The 20,667-nt window shown below is 42.0% G+C and overlaps 1 protein-coding gene across 2 annotated transcripts; it reads right to left on the reverse strand.

The window, feature by feature from the left end:
* Positions 1 to 1,127: 1,127 nt before the first annotated feature.
* gpr146 (G protein-coupled receptor 146) lies at positions 1,128 to 15,899 on the reverse strand. 2 transcript variants are annotated; one of them, XM_070449159.1, is made up of 3 exons: positions 15,645 to 15,889; positions 10,920 to 11,033; positions 1,128 to 4,535 (listed from the first exon to the last, which is right to left on the reverse strand). In XM_070449159.1, the coding sequence occupies exon 3, from the start codon at positions 4,490 to 4,492 to the stop codon at positions 3,485 to 3,487; it is 1,008 nt and encodes a 335-aa protein (XP_070305260.1). In that variant the 5' UTR covers positions 4,493 to 4,535; positions 10,920 to 11,033; positions 15,645 to 15,889; the 3' UTR covers positions 1,128 to 3,484. The 2 variants fall into 2 exon arrangements, with proteins under 2 accessions (XP_070305260.1, XP_023868091.1); XM_024012323.2 differs by lacking the exon at positions 10,920 to 11,033 and having other exon boundaries at positions 15,645 to 15,899.
* Positions 15,900 to 20,667: the final 4,768 nt, after the last annotated feature.

Below are 20,667 nucleotides of genomic sequence, written 5' to 3' on the forward strand. Positions count from 1 at the left end.
TAGATCGCATGTCTGTCACCTTTTCCCCCATGCTGGAATACGTCATAACCATGTTTATACTCCTTCTACTCCTCTCAGTTGGACATTCTAACAAAACAACTCGCTATTTAATCTCTTCACTTTTCTGCTTCTGCTTTCTCGGACTCCTTTATCTCCAGCACGACTCCCACATCAGCTGCTCCACACTGTTATCGTATGGCAGAACAATATTGCTCTTGTTGAGAATTGCAACAACACTGGGCTGTATAGCCAGGCCCACGGATGTCAAAAGAATTCACAGAATGCCAGGATTGTTCCTGTTTTACACAGTGTGGTTAAAGGGACATGCCACAGCCACGGTTACTCTAGTGGGTTTACAGTGCAGACAGAGAGTCTATTCTAGGTGTCAGTATATGAAGAGATTAACGTTGGAAATGGATGTGTCCRGCTGTCATACAGATYATTTTTTACCTCTATAGTGCACAACGGTAGCTCAACATTAACCCTGGAAATGGACATGGGGGGGGGGGGGGATATCAACCCATAATAACATCTCTCGAAAGGGGGCTTAAATTCATCGGAACATATAAATAGCATCGATTCATTTCAAAATGTGTGGGTGTTTTAAGTAGATCCTGCTGTTGACGAGGCTGGGTTTCAACCACATGGATATAAAACATGACAGGTCTGTAGTTGGACCAACGCAGGGAAACACCCCCAGGTCARAGGGTCCCAGGTGGGATTGTCTGAGCCTGTCCCATGTGATTAGTGTGTTGATTTGAAAAAAAGAGACTCCGCTGCCAATGGGAGAACAAGCAAACAAGCTCTTTTTACAGTATAAATGGTTATGGTTTACCAAGCTCTGTAGATGGGCAACCAAACCTAATTACAGTATGTTGCAAGATGACACATAAGTGTGGTTTCTGCTCTCTATAGCTGGCACTATCCCCATGGCTTCAAACAGCAATGAAAAATAAGTTTGGCATTGTTTACTGACACAAGCATACCCTCAGAAATGGACTACAATGCAATCTATTTTGACATTGATTTGTCATGACAATGTACTGTGGATCCCGGATACAGTTGAAATGAGCAAATCAAAAGATCACTTTGAACGTCAAGACAAAGAGAAACTAAAAGAACAGACATTGTGTTTAATTCCCATCTTAGTTTATTGTGTAATCAGTRTTTGACTCAACCGACAATAGAGAAGATTACTGAAGCTACAGTATCTAAATATATATTTGAGAAAATAATACTGTATTTGWGAGAGGACATGGTGTTTTRCCAGTAAATCTCTAACATACAATATATACAGATATTTCATATTATACATATACTGGTATATACACAGTCACAAAATCATCACATCTGAAACTGGATTKATCTTGACCTATGTAGCTAAACCTCATGAAATAAAATACATTCTTATCTCTGCTTATATAGGTGGATTTAAAAGAATAGCATACTCTAACGTTTCCCATAAACATACAGTACTGGTTCTTTAAAAAATATATACTAATTTTGGTGGGTTATAACGGCACAACATAAAGGGGAGGTAAAGGGCGWTGGAATCTGTAATTCTAAAACTAAGAATCACATTAAAGTGACGCGCCAAAGGTTTTTTATCATTTCAGCCAGTAGTTTTGAAAGTAGTGCTCTTGAGCCAAAACTGGTACCCGAAAGTAGAAAACAATTGTGTACTATGTCATCCATTTCGTATGATATGTTAGGAAGTTGGAAGTGCCTAAGATCTCAGACTGAATCTTTAACTGTGAGAATTCACTGTTCCCTATTTCAGTTCCTATTCCTAACCGTTCTTTATTTCCTGGTGTTGTTGGTCATATCTAAAAGGTAGAATAACATTGCTTATAACTAACTTTACCATGCAAGAGCCAGAATCATTTTCATTGTATGACATTTTCAGTGAACTCTACCATCATTCAACAACCCTGGAATTAAAATGAGCCAAAATAAATCTAGACATAAGTCATTTGTTTGTTTCTGGTAGTAGCAGGGCAGAACATGTGACATATCTGTCCCTCTGTTGCTCTACTGRTCAGAAAGAGCATTTCAACTATAATAAATGAGGACTTTGATCAGAGCTTAAATAATGATTAACAGGGTGTGGACTCATTTTTAGGGTTCCTCAGCATGAAACTCAAAACGTTTTCTTTTAATTAAGTCAATACTTATCATGAGGTGGCCTGGATACACCAGCAGTAGCAAGAAGCAACATGTTTAAACAACGGGTTACAGCTTATCATTGTATTGTCTCTTTCAAAGTGGAGATGACTAAACTGACCTTTTCATTTTTAGCAACAAAGACTTCAACACTTCACACCATCACATAATCACATGCAATAACGGACATCACCGTAACACGACAAGAGTGAAATGTGATTGACGTGTTCATTATTTAGCTTAAATATAAATAGGACATGTTTTATATATAAACAGTCTTCCTCTTTAGTGGGAAGCAAGATAGCAAAGCAGCTGTGCAGGTCACTTCTGTGCCTCTAAGCAGCTTTTAGACATCACATAAACTGAGCCAAGGCAAATGTTCCCCACACAATGACTGGGAGTTGTGTGCAGCCAGTTAAGTGAMAGCATTCTAGGACACAAGAGGTAAGTTGGCCATGCCTGAACCCTGAATAGAAGCTGTGTGGAGAACTCTCTCGGTAGTTCACATGATCCTATGTAATGCCGTAGGGGTGTGAAATGAAACGAGGTACATGTATAGTACTGTGTAAACTGCTGAGGGTGACGAGCAGGCAAAGGTTTTCTCTAGGTGCAAGACAGTGGAGGACAGAGGATGTGTCTGTAATGGGACCCTATTTCCTATATAGTGCACTACAGTTTAACCGGACACATAGGGCTCTGATCAAATGTAATGCACTATGTAGGGAATAGGGTGCCATTTGAGACCACTCCAGAGTGTTGTGGCCGAGGCTGGACAGGAACTCTTCAATGAGACATGGCCTCAGGKTCCGGGGCACTGGGTGGTCTGACAGGGTRATAAACAGGTTGCATTCCACTTCCTACCTACTACATGCATAGTAGTAACATGCTAATTGACACATGAGATATAAAAACAATTGTTACTCCAACAGTATAACTCATTGTCAGTTTTGGTGTGCAGCGCAATATCTCTACAGCCTGTGTTGGTGAATCACCCATGTGTGTATTATGTGTGTATTAGAAGAGACACCGCATTACAACGGCTTTGCGCCCCCCCAAATCTAACAACCAAGTATCCAAGTGACAAGCTTGCTAATGCACTTAGTGGTTTCTACTTGGTTCGTCCTGTCGCTACAGAACTGGATAAAGAAAGTCAAGTTCTAGAAAGTCACTGAAGATTCCTTAGTTTCATTGAAAGTCAAGACTCCAGCCAGAGTGGCAGCAGTGGACCTGTAGCTGACTTCTAAGGCCACATGTTGTGGGGTCTGTGATAATAAGTGCAGCCTGGGTAAGAGGTTAGGGGTTAGTAAGGCCTGGCCCTGTCTCACGTCGCCACCTGCTGCACTGAGGAGTGTTCGTGAGGGCAGGATGTGCCCCTGCAGTTTAGCCTCTTCAGCAGCCGCTGCAGCTTGTGGGAGAAGTTCTTGTTCATCTGCCTGTACATGAGAGGCATGGCGAAGCTACTGGAGAAGGCCAGCAGCTCCGACAGACACCTCAGGAAGAAGTAAATTGTGAGCCYCTGTTTGTTGTTGCTYCCGTAGCTCCCCGGCMCCCCGGCTATAGTGTGTACCAGTAGAGTCATGTAGTACGGGGTCCATAGGACAAACTGCATGCAGACAGAGGCCAGCAGCAGCCGGTGGATGGAAGGGTCCAGCCGGGATGAGTCCTGGTCCAGCGGGGTGGACTCCTTCCTAATGCGCAGGATGAGCACGAAAGCATACAGCACGGCCACGGCCGGAACCACGTAGCCGATGAACATCATGATGGCGTCCGCAGCCTCCTTGTTCTGCATCTTGGAGCACTCGATGATCTTGGTGGAGACGTGGTTGCACACGTAGAAGAGCAGCGAGGAGAAGCTGGTGAGCACGGCGCCGCCCCAGATGAAGCCGCACACGTGCTTGGTGTTGTACACGCTGGACATGTAGGTGCGCGGCAGCGCTCGCTCGATGTAGTAGTCCAGGCTGAGCAGCGTGGTGGAGTACATGATGACCAGGGAGGAGATGTTGAAGAGGATGAGCAGGGTGATGTAGATCTCATTGTTGTACTCCCACACAGGCCACCGGGTGAAGCTAGGGCCTAGCAGCTCCACGGGGGCCAKCAGGTTGAGGACCAGGCCAGCGATGGCCATATTGACGAAGTAGACGTCCGGCATGGTCATGGACATTTTGTTGGAGAGGTTGACCACCACCAGCAGGGCGTTGTAGCAGAGCCCMATGGGGAAGCACACCATGAGGTAGAACAAGGAGAAGACGGAAAGGACGAGGCCAAAGTCCTGGCAGAGCCGGTGTTCGGAGCTGGAGTCCGTCTCATTGTAAGCCATACAGCTCCACATAGCTAGGGCTCTGAGAGAGGGCTGCACTGGTGCACTGGCTTGGCTGGAGACAGACAGAGAGGGGAGAACAACATTAGTTAAGTTATCTTGTTTTTCATTACATAAACAAGTCCAGATGTGTGGTCAAGTATTAACACTGATGACTGAGGAGAAAACGGCTGATGTGTGGTCAAGTATTAACACTGATGACTGAAGAGAAAACGGCTGATGTGTGGTCAAGTATTAACACTGATGACTGAAGAGAAAATGTTCTCCACCCTCATTTGTCTCCCGCTCTCCTTCCTACTGTTTGAATTAAAATAACTAAAATATGAAGAGATAATGCGATTCCATTCTCTTTTAAACAATCTCATAATCCATCGTGAAGAAGATCAGTAGATTGTTTGAAATATATTTTTCTTTGTGGGAAACTAAACAATAGACATTTTGGTTTTTCTCATTTCACGTGTTTCCCTGAGACATGTTCTAGGACTATCCATGTTATTGGAGTCATTCTTGTGGTTCTTTAAAAGTGCTACGCTGTGGAGAGAAGCAAGACCAGTCACACACACACACAGTCACACACACACACAGACACACACACAACCACACACGGCATGGCTATTATGCKTGGGGTAACACCATTAATTCCACTTCATTGCATTTCACTGGCTGAATAAAAACTCCTCACAATATGTTTCATTGGTCAGCTCCAGCCTTAAAAAACGTTCTTTCTTTCTGCAGTGTTSAGGGSCTCTCCAGCCAGAGCAAGTGAATCCCTTGTTCTAATGGAAGAATAAAATGCAGGGGCCAGGCTGCCTTTGGAGAGTTGCCCTCCAGATGAAGACCTCCCTCTTTACTACCGCCTGACTCTGCAGGCCGCTTGGCTTCTACTTCTTCCAATCCATGTCTCTTCCAAAGCATGAGCGCCTTCTGTTCAGGTTACTACACTGGTTTGTGTGTGTGTATTTGTGTCTGTGTTTGTTTGTGTGTGTGTGTGTGTGTGTGTGTGCGAGCGAAAGAGAGGAACAGAGACGAGAGAGAGCGAAGGAGTTTGCGCAATGTTGCGGGTGATGGGTAGATTTATAGACTGAAATGTGATGCAGCCCCCCTGTGCCTGGCCGGGCGGTCCCAGGGAGGMGTCAGTGTGGAGTGGACTGAGCGTGAGGTTGGAGTTCAGGGCAAGGTCAGAGAGAACGCCTGGGCACATGGAGGGGGGAARGGCCTGACTGGGGATCAAGCCTGCTGCTCGACGCAGTGAGAGGCTGCTCATTAAAAACACCCGTTACATAACTCTGCCTGCCGGAGTCTGAACTGGAACATGTCAACTCAGATCATATTAATTCTGCTCAGGAAGAAGTGAAKGCATACGCTAACAAAAGAGCTTATGTCAGGAGGGAATGGAACAAGGGGAGAATTCTCAACATTGTATTCAAGCTTATAGTTCAAAATGAAAAATATAGAATCAATGATAAGATTCCCCTAAGAGAGACGTGGGGTTTGATGCTTCGTAAAAGCGCGAGACAAAAAACATGATTTTAAAAGGTTGGATGAATCAACTGGTGCACATGCCGCTCTCGTGCAAAGTAAGGAAGCATATTTACAAGCTCATATTACGTAGTGTTTACCTGGTGACCGGTCAGACTACTACAAAATAACATTTACAGACAATGTTTTGGAAACAGAGCAGACGGATGATTTTGTTTGCAAGAGGCTGAGAAGATACCACAGCCAGTAAAGAGAACATTCCTTCTTTCAATTACATAACTCAGTTTCAGCCTGAGGACACACACACACACACACACACACACACACACACACACACACACACACACACACACACACACACACACACACACACACACACACACACACACACACCACACACACACACACACACACACACACACACACACACACACACACACAGAGACAGCATGGATATTGACGCCACACACTCACACAGAAACACTTTCACATATGCGGCTGCTACTCTGTTTATTATCTATCCTGATTACCTAGACACTTTTACACCTACCTACATGTACATATTACCTCAATTACCTCGTATCCCCGGACATTGACTCGGTACCGGTACTCCTTGTATAAAGCCTTGTTACTGTTATTGTGTTACTATTTCCATTATTATTATTTTTTTGCTAATCTTTTCTACTTTTTAACTGTGTTGTTGGGAAAGGGCTCGTAAATAAGAATTTCATGGTAAAATCTACACCTGTTGTATTCGCGCATACAAAAAAATACAATTCGATTTGACACACACACACACGTGTTCCTGTGTGCTCCTCCACACCTCTGCAGCTGGCTGTAAGGAGAGTACACTGCATGGAGGGGCGTGCAGCAGGGGGGGGGCGGTGTGCGGTTACCTTTCCAAAAACTCCCAGATGCTTTCCTTTCCCAGAGACAGGTGAAATGGGGCTGTCACTGCCCCTTGTAAAAACCACTCTAAAGCCACCAGGTGACTCGTTTTCTGCTGGAGTTTAAAGGGGTGGGGGAGGGCTCACTAAGACTAAAGACAAAGGCATGTGAGTAACCTGTCTTTGGGAATAACACCCTGCCGTACTGAACAGGAAGAACAGGTGTGTATCTTGAGCTCTCAACCCCCTAGTTAGAGTCGGTCTCTCCTCAAATTTTATTGGACGTGTACACAGTTTAGCAGATGTTATAATGGGTCCCTATAGTGGGTGCAGCAAAATGCTTGTGTTACTAGCTCCTAACATAACATACAGTATATGAATAAGAATCCAGTATACACAAAACATTAAGCACACCTTCCTAATACTGAGTTGCACTCCAATGCTTCCCACAGCTGTGTCAAGTTGGCTGGATGTCCTTTGGGTGATGGACCATTCTTGATACACACAGGAAACTGTTGAGCATGAAAAACCCAGCAGCGTTGCAGTTCTTAACACACTCAAACCGGTGCCTAGCACCTACTACTAAACTCCGTTCAAAGGSACTTAAATATTTTGTCTTGCCCATTAACCCTCTGAATGGCACACACACACAATCCATGTCTCAATTGTCTCAAGGCTTAAAAATCCTTCTTTAACCCGTCTCCTTCTTCTACACTGATTGAAGTGGATTTAACAAGTGACATCAATAAGGGACCATAGCTTCCACCTGGATTCACCTGGTCAGTCTATGTTATGGAAAGAGCAGGTGTTCCTAATGTTTTGTACACTCTGTGTATAATTAAGCAATACGGCCTGAAGGAGTATGGTACATGGCCAATATACCAAGGCTAAGGGCTGTTCTTAAGCACGACGCAACGCAGAGTGCTTGGATACTGTCACGCCCTGATCTGTTGTGTCCTTGTGCTTGTTTCCACCCCGTCCAGGTGTCACTTATTATCCCCGGTGTATTTATCCCTGTGTTTCCTGTCTCTCTGCCAGTTCGTCTTGTTTGTTCAAGTRAACCAGCATTTTTGTGTCTCAGCTCCTGCTTTTTCCAGTCTCTCTTTTCTCGCCCTCCTGGTTTTGACCCTTGCCTGTCCTGACTCTGAGCCCGCCTGCCTGACCACTCTGCCTGCCCCTGACCTCAAGCCTGCCTATCGGCTTGTACCGTTTGGACCTGCCTTTTGCCTCCCCCTTTTGCTATAATAAATATCAGAGCTCAACCATCTGCCTCCTGTGTCTGCATTTGGGTCTCGCCTTGTGCCCTTATAGATACAGCCCTTAGCCGTGGTGTATTGGCCATATACAACAAACCCAAGATGTCTTATTGCTATTATTAACTGGTTACCAATGTAATTAGAGCAGTAAAAATAATGTTTTGTCAAACCTGTGGTATACGGTCTGAAATACCACGGCTGTCAGCCAATCAGCGTTCAGGGCTCGAACCACCCAGTTTATAATCCAGTATATAAATACGCAGTGTGTATAAACGGTGTAACAAAACTGCAATGTACAGTAGGACATTGCGGAATGAGCAATGTGAAGAATACAGTATATGAATACACWGTGTGAAAAACATTAAATGTCTCTATATTCATGGGACAGCAGTGTTGACTGTGTGAGTCCTCCCAGAGACTTGGACAGTGTGTTAATAATGAACACAGCAGCCTAATGGGCTGTGGAAGTGTGTGTGAACAATCAAAAGACACAGCACACCGCGTGCTTTAGACGTAATCGCCTTTTATGTCACACTGTCATCSCCTCTTAATTACCCACACCGAACATCAAAACACAACTAATTTATTTTGTATTCCAGTACAATCTTCGTGTTGGAATAGACTGCAGTTCTTCTCTGTAAATCTCTTTTCATTCACCAGTTTTCCAGAACCTTTTCTCTCTCAAGAGACCATGACAGAACTTGGACTGGGATGGTAGACGCATCACTGACAMTAACAGGCACATCAACACAACAGGGCATTCCATAGGCGCTTTCTTCACTATAAAGGGCACCTGGTTGAGATGGGAAAATGTCATTCATAGGACACCTGGTTGAATTGTAAGAAGCRTTCGGTCAACAGTATGTCACGAAACCCTACCATGACTGTGGTATTACACTAGCCTGGTCCAATATTGTATGCTGTAACCACAGGAGTTCACTACAACACATTTAGTATGGGAACACCAAGATATTACACCTGACCTGATCCAAGACAATCTGCTCATTTCACTCATCTTCAAGGTTCAATGTTGTTAGTTTAATATTACCAGAAGTAGAAAAGGAGAAACTCTGCTWTGGCAGGTCCCCTCCCTCCAGACTGGGTGTTCAGGGATACAGATGGATTTGATATCTCAGGGTTTTTGATGTGAATAGTGTGACACGCTGTGATAGGCTCACACCCCTCACTTCCCCTCTGGAACGTACAGCTATTTCTCAGAATCGCCTGAATGACGTCACGAGAGCACATATATGTCTGTAATCGTGTTTGATAGCTAGAGCAAGAGCAGCTTTTTGGAAGGATCATACTGCACATTTGGAGGCTTACTTTCAGATGTTGCGCAAACTAACAGAGCATTGAATCTAACCACAWTTAGATTAGGCCAARATTTCATTCAAACTCATTTCATACCATACAGGTAATTTCCTCTGCTCAAAAATCTAGCTATTTTCCCAAACAGGATAATATTGGCATCACGTCTGGTTTCACACCGATTGTCCTCTTTGCACTTCGTTTGAGGAGAGGCTAGGAGGGATCACACATTAACATTTCAGAACGATGAGAGAATACGTTACTGTTTCATGAATAATTCCACCTGTGAAAGTCCTTCAGCTCTCATGAATAGCTCCCTTTGATATTCTCTCCTGCTTTGGCTTCCCTCAGAGTAGCATAACAACCGAGGGGGAGCGGCGCGTGATTTGTGTTAAGGTGCCCGCTCCGGTGTGCCGCAGGCTTAGGGTTTGTTATATACCATAATGCTCAACAGTGTAAAACCTGGTGCATTTTCACTCATTATAATTAATGGCCTAGTGTGACTTTGTTACACAATCACAGCAAAATGAGGAGCAAAACTATGCATTGTGTTTTTGTATGTCATGTGGCAGGTGGCTTCTCTTACTACTTCAGTGCAAAAAAAGGACTTATTTACAATATTGCGGTAAATAGTTCTGTTCATTTTGTCTAATCTACGGACATTATTCCACACCTCACCTCTGTGCTTTCTATTGATAGTCCAGCCGGTCCTTAATCTCAGCCAGTCTGCGTACTATACATGCTAGACAAGAGACTAGAGGATATTTTTTTAAATATTGCATAATTCCTGTAAACAATCATTCCTGTTTGGACGGCACTCAGTGAAGTGATTGAAGGAAGACAATGTTGATGACGAAATGGGAAAATMTGATATGTCTCTTAMATYATCCAGTAGAAACATGTCAGCTACACACGTGGAAAAACCCACCCGAGTGCTTCCCCTAGTTCTCATATAGGGGAATGCTGCTACTAAAAAAACATGAATTCATGTAAACTAATGAACTTCTGTTCTGTATTGGCATTCCAGAGTTTTTCTTCACAAATGGCTTGACAAAATAATACAGTATTATWAAAATTTCGGCCTATTCAGGTGGGATGGAGTTTTTGTCCTATTGCATGACATCATAATCGGATCTGATTATTCTGACCAATGACCAGTCATATTTTATTTGCATATGTATCCTCCTACTTTGAAGGGGTAAGTGGGAAGGCTCTAGTGCAGGGGTATTTAACTSTTACCCTACGAGGTCCAGAGCCTGCTGGTTTTCTGTTCTACCTGAAAATGTATTACACCCACCTGGTGTCCCAGGTCTAAATCAGTGTCTGATTAAAGGGGAACAATTAAGAAAAAAAGCAGTGGAACTGGCTTTGAGTTTGAGGGCTCTAGAGTCTAGATCACACGTGTCAAACTCATTCCACGGAGGGCAGAGTGTCTGTTTTTTTTTGCTCCTCCCTTGTACTTGATTGATGAATTAAGGTTACTGATTAGTAAGGAACTCCTCTCACCTGGTTGTCTAGGGCTTGATTGAAAGGAGAGAAAAAAAGAYGSCGCAGACACTTGGCCCTRGGTGGAATGAGTTTGACACCCCTGGTCTAGAAGATCCTATCCGCCAATCAGGGCTGTGTATGTAAATACAGTATATTTACATTTGTATCAACACGCCACACGATCAGACTGAGCATTTCAAAGGAAAAAGGAGCCRTAGGGAAATAAATGAAAACATGTTTTTAAATAAACACGCACAGTGATTTATTAGACATACAGTAATGATTTAAGAATACAATTAAAAAGACTGCATGGGGGCTTTAAGTAGCAGTTTTAATGCAGAATAGGAAGAAAATAATCACAGGAATCTGTGAATATTTTCCAAAATATATGTTTTAACACTGTAATTAACCACCACTGAGACTTTTAACGAATAGCAAGTGTATCTATATCATAAACACAATTTAATGTATTAGTTACCAATTAAGTAACAACATGATATCAGTAAATTGTGTAATATGGAAGTTACATATCAGTAGGCTACTATATCAAGGGATGCCAAAGCACAGCCAAAATRCCCTTCCCAAGTGACTTCTCATGTAAATACACACTGAAAAAAGTATGTTTGACAAGAAAGTGTGTAGTTGGTTGCAGTGCAAGTACATTTCTAAAACCAAAGTAATCTGTGAGAGCATGGCCTGTCAGTCTTCTTGAACATCATGCCACCTGTGAAATAGTTTCCAATGATTTACTTGTAAAATGACTCATGTGAAGTTCATTGGAGCGTATCAAATTAGGTGACAAATAAAAGCTAACAGTCTATATTTTCAGGAAATMAAGGCATAGATACATTTTTCATCCATTTTCCATCATAAAAATCAGGCATAAGAAATGACTTTGATTTCTGGTCAAACAGAATGAAAAGAGGTCAGAAAACATCTACCAGGAATTAGGAAAACATCAAAACACAATAATGTTGAAGTAAAGACCTCTGACAAATAATATCAATATTTAGTTTTAGTTTTGGCGAAATGATTTGCCTTCTGTAAGTTTAAGAAACAGTGCCTTCTGTCTTTCACTTTAGTTCTCGCCCTCATGAGGAGGGAGGATAATGAAAGTTAGCACATGTAACAAGCACATGTAATTGAATTGGCTACAATGGAAAATCATAGTAGTTAKAAACCAGAGTTGGGTCATCTACTGTCCTACCTTCCACTGGCTTTCTGTTATGTTCAGCTCATTCTTTCTCTTTCTGTTGTCTGMTAGTCAAAGCGAGAGTGTGAAAACAGTCTGGACAACCCCTCCCTCTCTCTGCCTCGCTCGTCTCTCTCTTGCCAGTTAATGTTACTTCTCCCGGCTCTTACTGACACCTACCCATGAGCCCCCTCTCTTTCCATTTACTGTAAACAGCATCCGCGCTGGCCGTCGCTGGATTCTAATGAACTCTGCCCCCAAACAAGACCAAATTTGGTTGGTCTGGACCGGACCAAATCTTAACTAATCATAGACGTCTATGTTTGACAAGTTTGGACKGCACAGTACAGTGGGAGTACCAATGTCCAATGTCTGTAGGAGCGACTGGCCGCATCGTGGCCCCACACACKACAATCTGGAGCCCTATATGGGTGAATTCAGGGTTCTAACAGTTATAGACATTGGTACCTCTYTACTCTACTGTGCTCTACTGTGCTATACTATGATGTCCAAACTTATGATTGGTTGAAATTTGGTCCGGTCCAGAASAACCAAATTTGGTCTTGTTTGGGGYCAGAGTTCATTAAAATAATAGCTAATGTGTAGTATAATACCCCAAAATGCAAAGGAGGATATTGCATATTTCTACGTTTGTGTACCTATTCAGGATACATCARCATGAAGATAATGACATACCCATAATTATGCATTTCTATGTAGTACAGATCTGGGACCCATGATGTAATTACATTCACATCACTTACTGTAGTTCAATAACCAAAACAGATTTTTTTCAAACTCAAGGTGTCATATTATAGCTGACACCCCATTATGTCTGCATCTTTGAATCTTAATTCAGAGCCGATATTTAACAGAGTTTTGGGAAAACATGGTCGCATTAKAAACTGAGGGAGATTTTGCTGATACCAAACTTTGCACCTGCACCATTCTTCCAGTAAATGTGTTTTTGTTCAATTTTCTGTGTACATTTTTCAAAGTAGTCCTGGTGCATATAGTTGGTTTGTTAAACTTTGAAATCAATGGMTTTTGTTTGGCATACATTTTAAAGTGAAAAATCTGAGTCTGAACATAATTCTGTTACGTGGAATTGCCCTTCAAGCAATAGATCCATAATTACACTTTATTGCCACGCTAAGTCACAGGTGGACTTTAACAACATGGTCTCAGTGCATTTCGTATTATTCTGTACGGAAATCTGAGACACTCCATTTGGTATGATATGTTACGTTTCGTATGTATACATTTGTGGATGTCATCATCCATTTCATATGTTATGTTACAAATTACAKWTCGTATGATATGTTATGAATTGCAATTCATACAATATGTAACGAATTTTGCAAAATGTACAACATGTTACAAACTAACAAAACGTATGATATGTTACGAATTCCAATTTGTTGTGGCTAACGATGGCTAATGCTAACGTTAGCTAGCCCTAGGGGTTAGGAGTTAGGTTAAAGGGTTAGCAAAAATATTTAAGGTTAGGGTTAGGGGAAGGGTTAGCTAACATGCTAAGTAGTTGCGAAGTAGCTAAAAAGTAAGTAGTTACAAAGTTGCTAATTAGCTCAAATGCTAAAGCATTCCGTGATGAGATTCGAACACGGATCCTTTGGGTAGCTAGACATTCACGTTATATACCTACCCATCCACCCCGACCAACCACCCTCTTTTCATTTTTCGCCTTAAGTAACCTTCTATCTTATGTCACCATACCAAACATAACATAATCTATATATCCAAAATTATGTGGGACACCACTTCAAWTGACTGGATTCGGCTATTTCAGCCACACCCAATTGCCGATAGGTGTATAAAATTGAGCACACAGTCATGCAATCTCCATTGACAGAGGAATGGCCTTACTGAAGAGCTTAGTGACTTTTAATGTGGCACCGTCACCTTTCCAAGAAGTTACATTTCTGCCCTACTAGAGCTGCCCCAGTCAACTGTAAGTGCTGTTATTGTGAAGTGGAAACATCTAGGAGCAACAACGGCTCAGCCACAAAGTGGTAGACCACACAAGCTCACAGAACGGGACCGCGGAGTGCAAACTGCCTCTGGAAGCAACGTCAGCACAAGAACTGTTTGTCGGGTGCTTCATGAAATGGGTTTCCATGACCGAGCAGCCGCACACAAGCCTAATATCACCATGCACAATACCATGCGTCGGCTGGAGTGGTGCAAAGCACCCCGCCATTGGACTCTCAAGCAGTGTAAACGTGTTCTCTGGAGTGATAAATCACGCTTCACCATCTGGCAGTCCGACAGACGAATCTGGGTTTGGCGAACGCCAGGAGAACGCTACCTGCCCTAAAGTKTAGCGCCAACTGTAAAGTTTGGTGGTGGAGGAATAATGGTCTGGGGTTGTTTTTCATTGTTCTGGCTAGGCCCCTTCGTTTCAGTAAAGGGAAATCTTAACGCTACAGCATACAATGATATTCTAAGCGATTCTGTACTTCCCACTTTGTGGCAACAGATTGGGGAAGACCCTTTCCTGTTTCAACATGACAATGCAACCATGCACAAAGTGAGGTCAATACAGAAATGGTTTGTCGAGATCAGTGTGAAAGAACTTGACTGGCCTGCACAGAGCCCTGACCTCAACCCCATCGAATACCTTCGGGATGAATTGGCACACCAACTGCGAGCCAGGCCTAATCGCCCAACATCAGTGCACGACTTCACTAACGCTCTTGTGGCTGAATAGAAGAAACAAGTCCCTGTAGCAATGTTCCAACATCTAGTCGAAAGCATTCCCAGAAGAGTGGAGGCTGGGGGGAGCAACTCCCTACTAATGCCCATGATTTTGGAATGAGATGTTCAACGAGCAGGTGTCCACATACTTTTGGTCATGTCGCTTATCGTACTAATTTGAGTGTCCCGGATTTACGTTTACTATGTCTAGTCTATGAGACCAGTCTGACTTTAACGGTAGGTTCATGTAAAATGTCCATATGTTTGTAAGTTATATCATCCTTCAAATCAATGTTGTTGATGATAGTCACAGTATGATCTACCTATGCATGAATTAGATTGCTGGTAATAGGGTCTTTAGTGATTACGAAACCTATTTGTGCAAGTGTTTCCAGAAACATTAAAGCACAAAGCTGTTAAACGATTACTTTTTCGTAACTTATTGAACTGTCTAATGTAATAAATACATCCTGCTAAACTAAAAGCAATGTATCATTATATCCCTTACAGAATCTAGACTCGCGGATACATTGTATCCATTTGCTTGCAACCTATTCGGCGCCGGTTTCCCCAGGGGTGCTACGGACCATTGGGAGCTAAGCGAGGATACCTGTCATCTATAGAAAGTATAGATGACATAACATCTGTGAGGCTATTGTTGACCACTACATCCAAACACACGCTATATTTTATCATAGCCTACCTATTTATTCTACAGCCAAATTAAACAGTAAAGTCAATGCTTTCGTCCGAACATAGATAGGAAATATGTTTGTGTGGAACTCAATATGCAGTCTGCCGAAAAATTATACAAATATTTTAGGAAAACTCACCAGAAAAGTACAGATTTGGCACGGCGACAAGGCTACGGAGGCATCGGGTTTTGCTGTACTTCCACTGACATTTCTCTGTAATTACATTTGGTGTTGACTTGTAACAAAAAAAATACAAAAACGGTATAGTTAGATATATTACTTTCTGCGTAGTTACTTGGGCTACTGCTGCATTTGGCGATACAGTTTCTAGTCTGACGAGGTTTGTTCTCGAAAGGGGAGGACGTTGACAACTTACTACGAATTGAGTGGTACTGAACCCTGCAGTGTATACACACGTGACCCTCCCCCACAGTCTCCTTCGTTTTCGTCGATGAGGCCCGACTCGCCCTCGACGCACTCATTGGACGAAGCAGCTCAGAGGGGMAGTTGGAGGAACTCTCAACAACATACCCCGCGTTTACGTGCGCAAAACACCCAGTCATACCGAGGGAGCCTGACAGCAGTTTTATGCCAGTAATGTACGCTGTTAAATGCAGAAACAGTTTGTTGGAAAATCAGTTTTACTTTTAGTTTGCCGTTGTCAGTGTTCTGTGTTTTTGTCTTTCTCAATCAATAATAGCCTACTATTCACTGTACTTGTGAAAATTGTCTGTCTTCAAAGTGCATGTATGCAATGTATATCACGATCACCTGCTTCTAATATAAATCTGACAACTCCAAACCTATACAGCTCTAATTCTGGAAGTAGAAATGTAGCTAGTAATAAGCAGAAATTGTGATTATGCATGATGCAACAGGATAATATCTGGACATGGAATGCCTGTATCAGATAACTGGAGCAAAGGCTATTTTTATACTCAAAWTTTTCACACCTCATCTCTGTGTTTTCATTTGATAGTGTTTACATAAATAGATTTACCAAATCTGCATGAAATGCTAATAATATGGTGGGATGAACTGCCCTGTGGTCTGTTTGTCAACTGTCTGGTATGAAGGGATTGGTGTTTGACAGGAGAGGGTTGTGGGTTGTGGGTTTGGGGTAAGTTTGTGTGTTGTCCCTGTCATGTCCCAGAGAGGCAGGTCTAACTTAACCCTAACTGGAGAAATCCTGGAATCAGACAAATCTATCCTGATCTGGACTGGTGGACTGGGCATGCCGAGGTCTAACAGCAGTCTCTGCTTACTTTAACTGAGAGGGGGAAATCGTATAATACAAAACAGATACTGATGAACAGCATTTTCTTAATAAGCATATACTCAAATGAACAAGAAGGATGTTCTGTTAGTTATAGCAACATTTATTACACAATACGGCACACTGTTTGTGGTTGGAATGAGACTACTGGAGTTTACTCAGAAGATTAAGGATTACAGAAGTAGTGGCCAACTGTAAATACTTCACTACTGTTTATGACCCACATACTCTATCTATGTGCTGACCCACACAGAGAGAGGGTTTGTAATGAACTCTGTGTGTGTTCTAATTGGACAACAGCAAGGTTGAAGCTCATATACAAATGACAGGGTGAAACATACCATTGATCATGCTGTTCCATCTTAAATCAGATTGTCTATAAACACTAATCTGTTCATTAATTAAGCAATAAGGTCCGAGGGGTGTGGTATATGGCCAATATACCACGGCTAAGGGCTGTTCTTATGCACGATGCAACGCGGCAATATACCACAAACCCTTGAGGTGCCTTATTGCTATTATGAACTGGTTACTAATGTAATTAGAGCAGTACAAAGAAATGTTTTGTCATAGCCGTGGTAAGGCTTTCAGCCAATCAGCATTCAGGGCTCGAACCACCCAGTTTATAATCATGATTATAACAGTGTTGTAACTTCTAGAGATGGATTTCTGACCCAGATATGCCAGCATGATAATTTGTTTGGAAACCTACTTATATACTACAAGCTTGTGTTTTAGATGGGTATAGTTAATCTTGTTAAGAGAGAAATCACTGATTGCCCTTCTCACCATTGTGGAGTAGTTTTTAAGTGGATAATACATCAGATATATTTTATTTTGGTATTTTGGATATGCAGTTTGATAGTGAAACCAACGTTGTTTTTTGGTTGGTCTTTGTTAGACCATATCACACAGAGAAGACATCCACTATCACCATCATGTTACATTTCATTAGTCTGTGTGTCCTGCTAAAACTCCCCTCTCTCAACGGCTCCTTGAGATTTCTCTGAAGAGATTTCACCAGAGGCTTCTGATGACATGGTGACATAAGTCTTTATTAGTGCTGGGCTCCTATGAACACAGAGCCATACTGTCATTTCCTGCTCTGCACCTGAGGGGCAGAAGAAATACGGCAAAAGAACAGCCTGGGCCGAACCCTCTGGGTCGTCAGTGGTGTGAGGCATGTGACGGCCTTGCTGCTGCTGTTGTTTCATCTGATACTTCCTGGTATATGCCCCTATCTATCCCTCACACCCTCTACTCAAACAGTGAACTACGACCGAGAAGGTCTATTGCAGCTTTTGTAAATAGCAAAATAGTTRGCCCCAAGAGGATCCATGCAGCCGATTCCCTGGCGTAAGTGTTTTGCTTGAACCATTCAATGTGTTACTGTAAGACCATACAGAGGCATTAGGGGAGTATATGAATACCTTAGTCGTAAGGATATGTGTGCCAGACCACAATGTTCTCCTCTGGGAAAGGTTATGCTATTGATCTCCACCTTTTAAAAAMGGAAATAGAGCAGAGTTTACGTCATCCTATTGATTGATGTGCTTGAGGGACGTGGGCTCATATTTACAATACATATCCCCAATGAAAATGGATGAACATATCAACGTTTTAAATCAAATCAAATCAAGCTTTATTTATACAGCACATTTCATACATGAATGCAACACAATGTGCTTTACATGAAAAAAAACAAATAATGGTCTACCTCTTCTTGTTTGTGCTGTGAGGGAAATGATTGGGATTCGTCTGTGTTTGCCATTCATAGAGATTCAAGTGTACCTTTGTGTTTGGCACTGTGGGATTTATGTAACAAAAACACATAAACACATTTTAAAGTCGAGCTTCCTGAATTCCAGGATGTTCTAACACGCAATTACAGGGTATAATGCATGGTTGTGGCTGGACAGGTTTAAGACTCAGGGAACTCTAACCAAAAATAGGTTATTTTCACTTCCTCCAGTTCTTCAGCACCATCATAACGCCACTTAAATGGCCTCTCGTTTTGAGTTGACTTGTGCTTAGAGTCCCTGGGACAGCCAGGCCTAGTGTGCTCCTTGCCAGAGACTCGTGTCTCGTGCTGTCTGACCCAGTTCCTGACTCTGGAACACAGTCTCTCCCAGGTGTTTACAAATCCTAAGGACTACGCTGTTTTGGTATTACTATTTCTTCTGCTGGTTTGTTTATGCATTTGTAGTAATAACCGTAAGTCAGGGAAGGAGTAAGGAAAGGGAGGTCGTCTGTATCCAGAGCATGAGACGATTGGCTTTTGTCTCCAATTTAGAGTAGATTTGTAAGCTGTCCAGTTTATCTGGGGGAGTGAGGTGCTGGATAGGTAATGCAGGAACCTCACGTGTGTCTGTTAGCTTTCACTGTCAGGCAGTGGTGCAAAAATTACTGAATTGTCATTGTTAAGTAAAGATACCTTAATAGAAAATGACTCAAGTAAAAGTGAAAGTCACAGAGTAAAATACTACTTGAGTAAAAGTCTAAAAGTATCAAAAGTAAATGGATTTGCTAAAATGTACTCAAGMAGAAGTATGAACCATTTAAAATTCCTTATATTAAGCAAACCAGACGGCACAATTTTTATTGAAAGATAGCCAGGGGCACACTCCAACACTTTACAAATTAAGCATTTGTGTTTAGTGAGTCCGCCAGATCAGAGGCAGTAGAGATGACCAGGGATGTTCTCTTGATAAGAGTGTGAATTGGACCATTTTCGTGTCAAAATGTAACAAGTACTTTTGGGTGTTAGGGAAAATGTATGGAGTAAAAAGTACATTATTTTCTTTAGGAATGAAGTGAAAGTTGGCAAAAATATAAATAGTAAAGTAAAGTACAGATACCCCAAAAAACGACTTAAGTTGTACTTATGTATTTTTTACTTAAGTACTTTGCACCACTGCTGTGCTGATCACAGCACAGATGCACATTTTAATTCACTGGGATCTCTTGATTGGGCCAATACTGACTGAAAATGTGATCTTGTTGTTGTGACATTGATTGCAATTGCCTTTGCACGCCGAAGAAGGGCTCATACACAAAACGTTCGTGCGGCAATAAAAATATGTCAATTTAAGTTGATTCACTGGAGTGCTGTCCTATTTTAGTTATTTGAATGTTTATTACCTCCCAGGTAAATGAAGAAGGAAGTCAAAAGGGTGCCATCTGACAAGATTATAGAGCCCATGTTGCATTTCCCCCAAACACCTTATGATCTTGACCTCGCACAAGCATAGACTTTCCCCTCCCAATCTCATGCAGATATATTACAGTAACATTAACACCATGATAATGGCATTACAAGAGTCTTATCACAACCTATCATTGAGAGGGGGATTAAAGATGTACCATTGTTTGTTTAATCTGACATAAATACATGTTTTGCTGGCAGCTCCAGCAGGAGCAGCTGTGACTCAGAGGTGAGAAATAATMAATGGGTGTGTCCATGAATGAAAGGCAGGGGAAACAAACACTACATGAGCTCACTGACAGGCAGACCCAATAAAAGAGTAGAGACGGGCTGGAAATGAACAGCCTCATATGATCTTCGAAGTCCCAGAATACGAGTTAGAGATTTGATAGATCCGATATCCCTTAGGTACTTAGCATTTTTCATTATACAGATGTAAGATCCCAATTTGATCATCCTGTTGCAGGAGAACTTTCCTGCAATACAGGACATTTAAAACTTGTAGGGTATTTGAGGTTAAAAAAGGCTTCTGAAGTTTGTAATTTCCATTTAGAAATTTCAGACTTTATTTTATTTTAGGAAAAATACATCAACCCTTACACAAATGTCCATTAATTATAATCTATATACTAATTACACTTTCCTCTTGCTGCTGGATTATTTTCCTTCTGTAGCAAACT

This window comes from Salvelinus sp. IW2-2015, linkage group LG20 (assembly GCF_002910315.2).
Source record: "Salvelinus sp. IW2-2015 linkage group LG20, ASM291031v2, whole genome shotgun sequence".
Taxonomy (NCBI): Eukaryota; Metazoa; Chordata; class Actinopteri; order Salmoniformes; family Salmonidae; genus Salvelinus; species Salvelinus sp. IW2-2015.